At 43.3% G+C, this 13,665-nt stretch overlaps 1 protein-coding gene and 1 non-coding gene across 2 annotated transcripts in view; both read left to right on the top strand.

Annotated features, from left to right (window-relative positions):
• The window catches only part of LOC126162107 (uncharacterized), a 37,667-nt gene extending 32,642 nt beyond the window's left edge, over positions 1-5,025 (top strand). Inside the window, exon 3 of the mRNA XM_049918382.1 lies at positions 4,234-5,025. Within this exon, the coding sequence (XP_049774339.1) occupies positions 4,234-4,461 (228 nt within the window). The 3' untranslated portion in view covers positions 4,462-5,025. The remainder of the gene's footprint in view (positions 1-4,233) is intronic.
• An 8,115-nt stretch (positions 5,026-13,140) lies between these two features.
• Positions 13,141-13,215, top strand: Trnat-ugu (transfer RNA threonine (anticodon UGU)). Its single transcript has one exon. It is a non-coding gene; the product is annotated as a tRNA-Thr (tRNA).
• The last annotated feature ends 450 nt before the right edge of the window (positions 13,216-13,665 follow it).

Below are 13,665 nucleotides of genomic sequence, written 5' to 3' on the forward strand. Positions count from 1 at the left end.
CTGAGCACAACTGTCCAACTGCTCCACGAGCCGAAGGATGCCCTGTTCCCACAATTGCTGAAGCTGTGACAGGAGCCAGTCCTCCACTACGTCCTTCAGTTCGTCATCTGAGTGGAAGCGCTTCCCTTTGAGACTTTTTTTTTTTTTTTTTTTTTTTTTTTTTTTTGCGACCCAAACACATGGAAGTTGCAGAGCGACGAGTCCGCGCTGCAGGGCGGAAGCTCAAGCTGGCCCCTGCTGCACGTGGCCATTACACTTGGTGTGCCTACAGCCAAGTGCGCACGCACGTTACCGTGGAGCAGAATCAGTCCCACCGCGAGCAGCCCACACTCTCTGGTCTTGACGGACTACCTCGGGCTTCGGAGTGTCTCACACCACACGTCAATGTTATTGGTTTTCACGCGCGAAGAATTCGATGAGTGTCGGACATCGGACGCCGAAAAATAAGATGATCACCAACTTGCCTGCTGAGGGCACAGCTTCGAATTTTTTTGGGGAAGGTAACGACACTACATTCGCGTCCCTAGCAGCAACAATTCGTTATCCCAAAGCGGCAAATACAATTTTCAACCGGTCTGGTTGTTACGACAGTTCGTACCTTATCATCTGAACACTCCTTACAGAACAGTTCTACAGCCTCCATCATACATGTCGAGAACGGGATTATGAAGATAACGTGAGAGAGATTAGAACTCGTACTGAGACATACATACAACCATTTTTTTCTGGCTTGTTACGATAATGGAATAAGACAAGCTTCAGCTAACATTCGCACCAATGTACCCCTCCGCCAAGCACTTTTCAGTGGTTTGAAGAACATGTCTGCAGATAAACATCGAACAGGCGAGTAATGAACTGCAACATTTCATTGCAGGTTTATCTGATTCTGCTACTTAAGAATATTACGTTACGAACAGTGCTGCCACGCTGTCATGAGTACTACACTGCTCATTAGTAATGATAATAATAATAAAATAATATAGTATCAGAAGAGCGCGGAAAATTATTTACGGAAATTATTTATCTAAATAAGATAAAATAATGAAGTTCTATGCTGGTAAACTCAAATTACTAGCGTAAAATTATCACCAACTTTCCGAGCATCATCACGACCTATAGAAAATTCTGAACGTCATGATATTGAAGCATGTGAGGTGCTGAATATGATCCGGGATTTCGTTCAGCACACAGATTCCATGGAAGTCTACACATCGTTGAGGTTCGCTGCTATAGGACACTATGGGTTTATTTTCCGAACAAACACATACCTTGCGAATGGTCATGGCAGGGAGGGCGTGATATCTAATAGTACCATGTGGCATCTGCCTCAATAATCCGCACACCGAGTGGCATACGGCTGTTGTGTAGCAATGAAGCACCTACTTTTTTTTAACAATGTGTGCACCGAAGAAAGACCGCTATATGCGCGTCTACCGCTATAGTGAGGAGAAGGGGTTGGCGTCAGCTGTGACCGCAATTCTTCACAGCATAAATCTTCCGTGATACAATTATTTCGCTCTTTACTAGCATACTTATTTCGCTCTTTACTAGCATACCCTGGATCAGCCCAGTAAAATCCTGTAAATCCTATGTTGGAAAATAACGACGGACCGTCCAGTCTAACTAGCATATGAATGCATATGGTCTGCAGAAACTCCTTTTAAGAACATTGTGCAACACATGAAAACAAACCACTTTCACAAAAATGGTAAGAGTTGTATACTACAACTTCTTTTATGTAGTGACCTAAATGTGAAAGTCGTAGCAAATGTTAACAGTAACAATATCTGTTAAATTTTTAACACTTTTCAAATCTGACACGCTGTTACAACAGTAATGACACTATTTACTAAACAGAAAGGGTACCTGTTGAGAAGGGAGTTTCAGATTGACTACTCCTGCCATTTAGCTGATGATACTGAAAACAGATGACGTGCTATATACGACATCTTTAGCTATCTCCACATGTTTGGAATACTCCTAGTTCTACACCTGGACCCACAACCTTTGTTGAGGAATCAGGTGCTTTCGATAGCATAATTTCCAACATCTATGACGCCCACAGAAATAACTAAGCGTTCCCGATCCACGCATTTTATATAAGTAGTTTGTTTTCGTCTATTGTATCATGTTTTTCGGCATCCTGTAGACAGTGGCACGTGGTTAGCGCCATGTTGTATACAGACAGTATCACGTTCCAGAACGTGTTTTGGACACAAAGATTAACACGGCAGGGACGATGATACGAGTTGTCATTGGTTACCGTTGGCGACCACAGCTGTTAAGAACTGGGGATGTTGCCAACACTAGTCGCTATCTGGGGATAGGTTTACAAGCTTAAATTGCACACCTCCTGCGGTATATTCTGGTTGCGTGATCCACAACGAGGCAGTGCCCTCACATTTTGCTACAAATATTGTAAGTAATGTCAGTAGGACTGGTAGATAAAGCCCTATCCTTGACTTTTTCTTAAGCCAAAGACGTCCTCAAATGAAAACATCTCACATAAGGGGCAGCCGGTAACCTTTACGTGAACGCCAGAATAGACTACAAAATAAATGGGACATTTATTGCAGTGTGTATATCGGGAACAGGCGCAGTGTTTATGTAATTCTGTGCCGCAGTTCGAAAGTTTTCAGTGCAGGTTGTAGTGCTTACGCAAAATGCTCATTTATGCCAATGTACTGTTCTGCAGTGAATCCATTACTTGATTAACCAGACTTCATCTTGGTCAATAGTACAATTTGTTGGAATATTTCTACCAAAACTGTACCATCAAAGGTAAAGAATAACATTAATGAATAAAGGCGAGATTCGTTTGACTGCTGACTGTATTCCAGCAGGCACAGCAGCACGTCTGTCGTAGGTGGCTTTTCCTTTGTAGCTTTTCTTCTTGACAACACTGGCTCAGTTTTGACGAAGGTGGAAAAAAGATAGCTTCTTACAGCGCTAACGAAACTGCCACCTATGATCTCAGTAAATTACCAAAGAACTGAAAACGGAACAGCTGGATCGGGGCATGAATCTGGCATCTCTGGATTACGATTCCAGCATTTACGACCGTGCGGACTAGTACGGAGTTTGACGCGGATACGACAAACGAAAATAGAGTTCATAAAAAGCAATAACAATCTTTCAAGGCCTTTTGACATTCGATATTGAAATCGGCAGAGCTGTTTCCTATTGCATGGGGCGTGATACCGCGGAGAGCGACCTGTATTGCTTCATGTGTCACGTAGTAAAATATATTTTGTCCAGGTAGATCTAGACGACATGTTTCCTGACAGTTCACTTTTTCTATGCCCATTTGGCTCAAGCACATATTTACCAGCATGATTAAGTGGGTAAGTGGCGAACTACAGACTGAAATGTTTGGGGAACAATTTTCCCTTGTCCTACGATTTATATTGTCACTTAATGTGTGGTTAACCCCTAAGAATGATGTAAATACGTGAAAAATGCCAAATTGCAATCCAGAATACACATAAAACCGTAGGTCCCCCTAGAATTAGCCAGGTTAATCAGTTCAAATTTCAGAGGAAGAAGAGGGTATACGACCTACAATACGACCACTTTTCTCTTCCTCAACCTTGCTTTCCCTTGTCCTTCAACCTCCAGCTCCATTCCTTCCCCTTAAACCCCCACCCCACTCCACCTCAACCTCTTCATCACTTTCTCTTCTTCTCTGACAACCTCCCAGTCCTCCCCTCTTCCTCTCCCTTAACCTCTCCAGCTCCTTCCCTGTTCTCTCTCTCTCCTCAAACTTCCCTGTCCCTGTCCGTCTCTCCCTCTCCCACAACCTCCCTACCCATCTTTCTTCATCTTCCTCATTTTGCCTCTCTCTTTCTTGACTTCCCTTTGCCTCGAAACATTGTTCCCAATCTCTTTCTAAATCAACTTTTCTCTCTGGTCGCCTTTCTCTGTACTCAATGTAGCTCCTGCTGTTCATCACATTCCATTCTAATTCTTCACCCTTTACCCTCTCTCTTTTCTCACCCCACACACATTTCCTTCAAATAAAAACCCGACCCCCTTAACGCTGTGTCACATCGTGTTGTCGGATAGCCTCACCAGTACTTAGCTATAAGTAGGTACGAGACGTAAAGCCGTCACAAACATACACCCCTCGGGAAGATTATGCTGTACGGAGAGCAAGTGATGCCTTTGCCGTGTCGTGGCCGCCTTGTATTGTGGTGTGGTGTGGTGTGGTGTGCTATGGTGTGGCGGCCGCAGGAGCTGGTGTTCCTGCTGACGGCGGTGGTGCTGCAAGTGGCGGCGGGCAGCTGCTGCATCCACCACGCGCGCCGCCGCACCTCGTGGCCGGCGCACTACTCCAACGGGCGCGACGTCAGCTACGCGTGCGGCTCGCTCGCCATCATCAACGCCGGCTTCTTCCTGCTGGACGCTGTGCTCGCCGTCTTCGAGGACGAGGAGTACCGCGTCGCCTCGCAGCGCGGCTAGGCCGGCCCGCCGCACTCCGGAGCTTGCTTCACTACTCTATCTTACGAAGCCAGTCAGCTTCTTGTCTCTTTGTCTCTTCTTTCCCGTGACAATGACTGCATCAGACATTTGCATGTTCCTTGAAGACCAGGCGTACAAGTACTCTGTATCACAGTTGTGAACTGGACCGGAAATCGAATGCGAGGAAATTTATTGTTCGCGACAAATCCGAGTTCTCTTCGTGGCACTTTCGCGACGTCATATTTACTTCGACAGATCTTGCTTCGATTTCCGATCTGGTGTAGAATATATTGTGCCAGCAACAGAAGAAATTTCAAGGTGCTGAAGCTACCTCACTGAATACTGCTGAGTATTAATGTGAAAATAAAAATCGTTGTTATACGACGTTTTGATTCAGTAAAAGTTTCATGTTACTGGTCACTAAAATTATGTGTTCGCTTGTACACGTCATTTCCTACCAAATAATTACTAGTGTATTGTCATTCCTTATCACCTACTAACAACAGTATTATACTTCATTTTTAAAATAAATTAAATTTTGTTGTACTATAAAATAAACCTCGATGTGTAAGACTGTACAAGTAAATCCCTATTTTTTGCTGAAAATATTCCACAGAAGGGACATTCCTAAGGTAAGCTCTCGTGAAACTCACGATCCAGTCACGATTGTCAAATACACTGAGGTGAAAAAGACATGGGATAGTCATATGCATAAATACAGATGGCGGTAGTATCGCGTACACAAGGCATAAAAGGGCAGTGCACTGGCGGAGCTGTCATTTCCACTCAAGTGATTCGTGTGAAAAAGTTTTCGATGGTGTTGGCGCCGCACGATGGGAATTAACATACTCTGAACGCGGAATGGTCGTTGAGCTATACGCATGGGAAATTCCATTCCGGAAATCGTTAGGGAATTCAGTATTAAAATCGTTAGGGAATTCAGTATTCCGAAATACACAGTGTCAAGAGTGTACCGAGAATACCAAATTTCAGGCATTACCTCTACACACGGACAGGGCAGTGGCCGATGGCCTTCATTCAACGACCAACGACCGAGAACAGCAACGTTTGCGTAGAGCTGCCAGTGCTAACAGACAAACAACACTGCGTGAATTAACCGCAGGAATCAATGTGGGACGTACGACGAACCTACCTCTGGGCCAGAGCAGCGAAATTTACAGTTAATGCGCTATGGCAGCAGACGACCGACGCGAATGCCTTTGCTAACTGCACGACATCGTCCGTAGCGCCTCTTCTGCACCATATCGATGGACCCTAGACGTGGCTTCGTCAGATTGGTCCCGATTTCAGTTGGTAACAGCTGATGGCAAGGTTCAAGTGTGGCGCTCACCCAACGATGTCGTGAACCCAAGTTGTCAACAAGGCACTGTGAAAGCTGGTGGTTGCTCCATAATGGCGTGGGCTATGTTTACGTGAAATGAACTGAGTCCTCCCGTTATGTTCGACTACTTTGAGACAATTTGTAGCCTTTCATGGACTTTATGTTCCAGAAACGACGGAATTTTTATGGATGACAATGCACCATGTCAACAGGCTACAATTGTTCGCAACAGGTTTCAAAAACGTCCTGGACAATTCGAGAGAATGATTTGGCCACCTTGATCACCAGACATGAATCCCATCGAACATTTAAGGGACATAATAGAGAGATCAGTTCGTGCTCAAAACCTGCACCGGCAACATTTTCACAATTACTGACGCTTATAGAGGCAGCGTGGCTCAATATGTCTGCACTTGTTCGGTCCATGCCACGTCGATTTGCTGCACTAAGCCGGGCAAAAGCAGGTCCGACACGATATTACGAGGTATCCCGTGACTTTTGTCACTTACGTGTAGTTTATACGCCGTTCAAACCATCTCTATAGAAAGCACGTCATTTGATTAAATCCAAGTAAGTTATCGTCCATCAATTCCCTACCATCCCCTCCTTGCTCCTCATTCGGACGTAAACTTGCTGGCACCTAAGGAGTAATATTTTTAGTTTATCAGGTCGCAGATCTCCATCACCTCCCCATTAAGGGTATTCCTACTCCAGAAATGAGGCAACACGTCGGTGGTTTATTTACATACATTCCTAAATTTTTTAATCCCACATCAAAATGTGCAGTGTAAACTTGAAAGGTGAACATTAATTTCTGTAACCAAATTAAATTTTATGTTCGAAAAATGATTGGATTACAGTAAAATAACAAAATCACGGAGTAAAATACTGCACAAGTAGTCCACACACCTGTTTAGGATATTTTAATGACATGGGACATGACAGTGGTCGCAGTTCACCTTGCCACGTCCCCTCCGGTAACTGATGCAGACGAATGCGAATGTCTTCCTCTGTAACCGGAGGTGTAGCGGTGTCTGCTGCGGCTGTTCCCCTCAGACATATTATCATTTTAAATACCAGCGGCTCCAATATCTTCCGCGGCAACATGTGCTGTGGTAGACATGTTTTAGCCAAAGAATTACAATATCAACACTGTTAACTTTCCCAGTTGAGAAAACCATTACTCATGCAAACTTGATAAGAATGTAAAGCTAATTTTTCTCCGTATTATAAGGGGCAGCACCCGGACAACTAAGGCACCATTTGTCTCTCATGATGTAAATGTAGTGAAGATGGGTATAACTCATCTGACTGTGCACGCTAGGGGTCTGAAGTACACTTACTTTCAGAATGCTGTCCACTCTCGTTAAAACACCAGCGTAAATGTAGTTTTGATGTAAATCACTTGCAGGAACGCTTGACTTACAAGTAATGATGGGGATGCACAGTCAAAGTCTGCGGTAACTGGAAATATTGTAGTAAGTACTGATTCTGATAGGCCAAGTCGACTCCTGGCTGTACCTACCACACTGTTTGTTACTTCTACTTTGTCTTACATTTTATCACTCATGCTGTTAGTAACACTTGTGACCATCGGTAAGGTTTCGTTAAACATCGATAAATATGTAACCACTATCGCATTATCATTGTCCTATTTGTTATTAGTTAAGTTAGCAACAGTTGTACTTATGTGGCCAAAGCCATGGCTAAAGAGCTCACCAAAACCCCTGGAACTATTTCAGTCAAATTTGGTACACATATTAATTACATTCTGGAAAGAAACACTGTCGGGGTAAGAGCCACCAGCCTCCTGTTGATTGGAACGTGTTACACTGGAGCGACAAGGGGAAGAGGAGATGGACGGACAGTGTGGGGGAAGGAGGCAATAGGCACAGATAGGAGGAGAAGGAGATGGACAGAAATAGGGGAAGGGGAAATGGGCAGAATAAGGAAAGCGAGAAATGGACGGGGAGAGAGAAAGAGAAAGAGAGAGAGAGAGAGAGAGAGAGAGAGAGAGAGAGAGAGAGAGGAGTTGCCCAAAGAAAGGAAAGAAGAGGAGATGAACAGGGACAAGGAGACAAGGTGATCAACAGACAGAGGCGGAGGAGGAAATGAACAGAGAAAGGAAAGAGGAGGACATGGACAGAGAGACGGTAGAAGAGGAGATAGGAACAGAGAGGAAAGGAGTGAAGATGAACAGGCAGAGGAGGAGAACAAGATGGACAGAGAGAGAGGGAGGAGGAGATGGACAGAGGGAGAGAAGGAGTGGGAGACTGACAAAGAGAGGAGATACGGAAGTGGAATTAGAGGGGTAGGAGCAGATTGACAGAGATAGCGGGAGAGGAGGAGATGGGCAGAGAGAAGGGGATGGAGGAGGTGGACAAAGAGAGGATGACGGACAAGATGAACAGAGAGAAGGTGAAGGAGGTGATGGAGAGTGAGAGTGAGAGAGAAGAACAGAGAAGATGGTCTAATAGATGAATGGAAGAATGTGATAAATACATACGTAGGCAATGCCAGGTACTCAAGCAAGTAAAGTATAAAATTAAGCCATACTGCTGTCATATATCGTTAATATAAACTTAAGTTACGATTTTCTAATAATGATTTCAATTTATTTAAAACTATAAAAATCTCACAGCATGCTAGATCTTCCACACAAGCTAGTAAATTATAAAATTACACTATGTCGCCGTTATATATCGTTAATACAAATATAAGTTACGATTTTCGAATAATTATCTTAATTAATTTAAAACTGTAGAAGTCTCACAGCAAGGTAGATCTTCCACACCAGAAAAACGTAACGGAGTTATATAAGATGGGACGATGCCGAATCAGGGAAGCCGCTAACGCTGCAACTTGCACAACACGTTGCAGACGACACATGGGAAAGAAAATATCTTATAGTTACAAGGAAGTTTTTATGAATGTACAGAAAGTGTAGTAAGATAACCGGTGTTCCACAATGATACTATGCGCTGGAAATTGCTGGTTTTTTCCTACATTAAATAACTGAAATTAGGCCCGATGTAACTGGAGGAACGCAGTTTTGTGCGGATGAGGTAAAACATGAATACGTCAATCGGTGAACACGTGGCTACCCTTACTTTAATCGAAGTACAAGCAAATGTACAACTGATAAAAGTTCATACGATTCCACAGCCAGTATCATTTTGGATAAAATAATTTCCGCTTTAGGGCCACGGCATCGTAACTACTAAAACAGCTAAACTGTCGTCGTTTCAATCGACTTCCTGCGGTCCTCTTCAGGGCGGTGCACTCAAAAATCTACAAGTGGCTGACGTGGGATCCTTCGTGATCTCGCCACTTTTATTCGCTACAAAGCACAGTAAATTACCATTTCACTGCCACACGATTATTCACTTTGTTTCCTTAAGTGACAAACATGTCGTTTAACAGTTGCGCACTCTTTCAGGGATTCTGCTAACCACAATGTTCCTAAGCTGGCCACTCACAAGCCATAAAATGAAAGGTTTTAGAGCCCTTCCTTCCATGGTAAAGAAATTCCACTATTCTTCATTAAAGCACGTCTGTTACAGAAAGCCAGTAGTTTGACCCTCAACTTCAGACTGTATTCTTTACTTTTACATTGTGTACTTCCGATATGCTACACACTTCTACTAAATTGATAGCTCTTCTTTTAGTCTATTCACTTTTAAATTAAGATTTTTTTTTCATAATACTGCCGTAACAAAGACATTTCCAAACCACCCCGCTGCCTACGTTTTTCTTCCAGCTCGAAGCCATTGTAAGAGAACTCGTTTTCCATCGTTTTCACTATAACACAACTGATTTGGCCCCACGGCTTCGAGAAGTCAGTTCTTTTGCATTCAAATTCTCATGATATAGGATTTGAAAGTCGTTTTCCTGATAACGGTAAGTAAGCAGTAGTAATCTTTTGTTACACTATACGCGCCGTATTTGACGCCTGAGGCTTATACAGTTTCTACATCTTTACGGAATGAAGAAGCTACTCATACGTACTCTTGATAGGCATCAATTGTCATCCATTTTCTGATTAAAAATTTTAGCTAAATGCTTCAAAAGCATGATTGGTTGACGAGATATATGCAGCTTGTAAACGAGTCTCACAGCACAACCCACGCCATTCTGCTTCAGTGATAACGCACCCGTGTATGTTTTTGTTTTTCCCGACTTCATCCAGATCATTCAAGAATAACCGTTGAGGCGATATGAAACAATCTGGAATTTTATGTGCAGCTACTTGATATCTTTAACACCAAGGCACAAACACTTCCCTTATTATTACGAGGCTGATGTAGAAAGTAACAAAACACGACGTCCTAGGCAAATGTACACCGTAGTATCGTATTGGCACTAATTAATAATCGATATATAAGCATGTTTGTCTAAACGTGGGATTAGGAATTGTTGTTAAGTGTCGAACATCTAGAGATTATAAGAAAATACTGTAGAATACAGAAACCAAGTACATAGGGCATCAAAATAAAGACTATAACAAGGAATACTCAGTTACCAACTAGGAGAAATCAGAAATTATGTCAGACTAAACTGGTGGTGGGTCAGACTGAAGCAGAACTGAAACTGCATAAGTTTAATTACTGATAAACGTAAGGATGAGGAGGAAGAGCAGAAGTCTTTGGAGCCACGTTATACCTCCCTGCGGAAAGTTTTCAGGCGTTAAGTGCCGTTTGGTAATTATGTTGAACGTAAACATAATACTGTCATAGAATAAAAAGCCACTATAATTACAGAAGCCTAGCTATTAATTTGAAAGAGAATGATGTGATCCATTTTCTTAGCTGTTTTTGGAATAAAATTGACTAACGAAGGAACTTCCTCTCATTTCCTAAACAACGTACGTCATATGTGTATACCTGTTGTGTGATAAGTTCTTGTGCAGTAAATTATTATTTAAGAAGCGATCAAAAAGTTTCCGTCTGATGATGTTGAGGCAACTTACATGCAACCAAGCGCGACTCCGATGCGGTATGTACAAACCAGTATTTAGGAAAGGAGTTCGTGTGGCCTCCGAATGCAAACTTTTTGATCGTCTCTTGTATTTGTGTTATTGTACCGTAGTGTCTTCGATAATCTGAGTACAATTCAATCCATCCGCAGCAAGTGCCGAGGGGTTAAACACGTCAAGACCATCGAGGATTCCCTCCTCCGCTACAAAAACTAGGGAAAGAGGTGTTTTGTTGAGTAGCGGCGAACGCTGTAATTGTGGGGCAACATACTGGCAGAGGGCAAAGAGTTTAATGATGTAGCTGTAGACGTTCTCTCCCAGTTGTGGCACATGGTCATGTGTCGGCGGGGGAACGAGGGGCTGGGAGTGATGGACAACTGCTGTCGATGAAATCTACTACTCAGACATGACGACAATTATTGCAACCTATGAGCCGAGCGAGATATTGTTATGAGACTTATGACTGGGGAGCTGTCCGTTGACACAGTGCTTTCCTTCTCTGGAAATAGGAATCTGTTCGCGTAGCTCATAGTGAAGAGGTATTTTCTGTGGCGGAGCAGCACATGGTTTGGCTTCAGCCATGTATGTTACTGTTCGTGTTTACATGGAACGAATGACATAAATCATAAATTTTTCCGAGACTTCTCCAAGACAACATTACCTAAGCGGGTGGAATGGGTACTTGTTTTGAAAGGCTAGTCGGAACTCCCAAAAATATTTTTAAAAATTCATTTTGGAGGTCTCTTCAAATTTCTGTACTAGTTTTTAATGTAATTTCTATTCTGAATTTACTCTCTGACTCGTTATTTCTTCCAGATTCTTTATTTGCTTATACACAGCTGTTAATGACAACGCTCATGTATGCTCTTGACCAAAACAATGGAGTATCCAAATTAAAACGGTGCCAGTTGCGAGCACAAGACTTGCTCCTCTCGAACAGCCCCACCGGGGCCAAGCTTAGTCATCTGACTGACGGGCAGGTCACATGCCCTCACTCCATGAGACGCTACATATTATGTCTGGGATTTAAATCAGGAGGCTTGCGCACAGTCTGATGAAGAAATGTAAGTCAGCACTTTCCCAACATTCCTGGCCATGTACTGAACATGCTTTTACTCCATAAGAGACTGCAGATGTATGCAATGTAATCAAAGGCAGTGGGAGTTAGTCTGCTAGGGACTTGACATTAACACTTCTCCATACTTTGCTGGCCAAACAGTGGTATTTAAAATGTATTCGGTAATCAGGATGCGAACTGGCAACATTCGTGTCGAGAACCCGGCAAGAGCATTCGTTAGTATCATCAACAATAAAAGCCAGCGGTCAGTGCATCAACCACTGAAACCCTGTCTCCATTGTTGAAGTCGCTAATGTAAACTGGTGCAATGGCACTCGAGCCTGAGTAAGCCAATTCGAATACCGAAGACGGGGCAAACGTTCTTCATCAACACGACCTATTTGGCTTTCATGGGGAAGGAAAGAGGTAGCTTAAAGTTCTTAATTGGTAGACCTTGCTGGTCCAGTGCTGGTCTAAATTGCAAATAGCTCTGTAATTTCTTATGAAGATCTGTGCATCACATTGGGGCGGTAAGGCCAGCGTTGTCTATCGTGCTACGCCACAGAATCACGCTGTGTGACGCCGTTACATTTTAATCTCTTCTGTCCTTTCATGTTATGTTCATTAGGGTGGTCCGTATGTTTTCAGATGTCGCGTTCCTTCCGGATTACCCGCAATTTTTTTTTTCTTTTGTTTTAAGAAGAGTGTTAAGAACTATTTTGTTGAAAGTGAAGACGAGGAAGCCATGTCGCAGCAGGCGGAAAGTTGCGTCACATCACTACGCGTTGTTTTTTATTATCGCTTATAAGCGCGCTCAACTGCTTTCGGCTGTCAATACTATATTGAAATCCCTCAGTAACTCCACGTTCCGCCGAACAGTATGCCACCTTAAGATTTTTCGTAGCCTCTTTGGCACTAACGCAAAAAGTGTTTGAATCCAAAGAAAAAAGAATCTTGTTTAAGAAATCTAAATCTATGCTTAACTTCTTCAGCATGTCCAAACTCCTGACTGAAGTGAACTTATCAATCCACTGCAGAGTGAAAATTGTATCCCTCAGGTTATGTCCGAAAGAACAGATACAATCTTCATGTAGTTAAGGTTAACTGGCCATTGACCTCCTTCTTCTGTGCTGGATGTACACGCATTGCCCGAACTCTTACGGGACTCGGTAAGATTGTCTGCCGCGAGTAATGAGTGTAATGGGCAGGGGCACTATGAATGTAGTGTGTGGACATTAAGTCGGGAATGTGGGTCTTACGGGAAGCGTGCAAGGGATAAATCCCTGCAGTCGCACTATTGTCTGTGCCCTCGGTGGCTCAGATGGATAGAGCGTCTGCCATGTAAGCAGGAGATCCCGGGTTCGAGTCCCGGTCGGGGCACACATTTTCACCTGTACTCGTTGATACACATCAACGCCCGTCAGCTCCTGAAGGTATTAAATTCATTCTAATTTTGAATCCTTTCTGGTTATTCTGACAAAGTTTCATAAATTTATTTGTAAAAGTATGGACAGTGGAAATTAAAATGTCCTGTGGTGCCTCTCCTGCTCCAAGTCGGCCCGTTTGACGTCCTACCCCCTTAAGCGACTTAGGGAAATGACTATACGGGGATCTGAACCGTCGTCCTCCGCAGAAACAATGTCTAAATGTGGTGTTTACCCCAACATTTCCAATTATCACTGTAGTCAACGGATAGTGTACGGTGTGGGGACAAAGGAGAGAGCACGTTGTAGACGCCTGTACCTCTCGCGCACAGTGGATGACGCACCCGCCTTGTTGCTTGCACACCCCTGTAGTTGATACAACAGCTGTGTTGACTATCAGCCGAGA

This window comes from Schistocerca cancellata, chromosome 2, assembly GCF_023864275.1.
Source record: "Schistocerca cancellata isolate TAMUIC-IGC-003103 chromosome 2, iqSchCanc2.1, whole genome shotgun sequence".
In the NCBI taxonomy this organism is placed as follows: domain Eukaryota; kingdom Metazoa; phylum Arthropoda; class Insecta; order Orthoptera; family Acrididae; genus Schistocerca; species Schistocerca cancellata.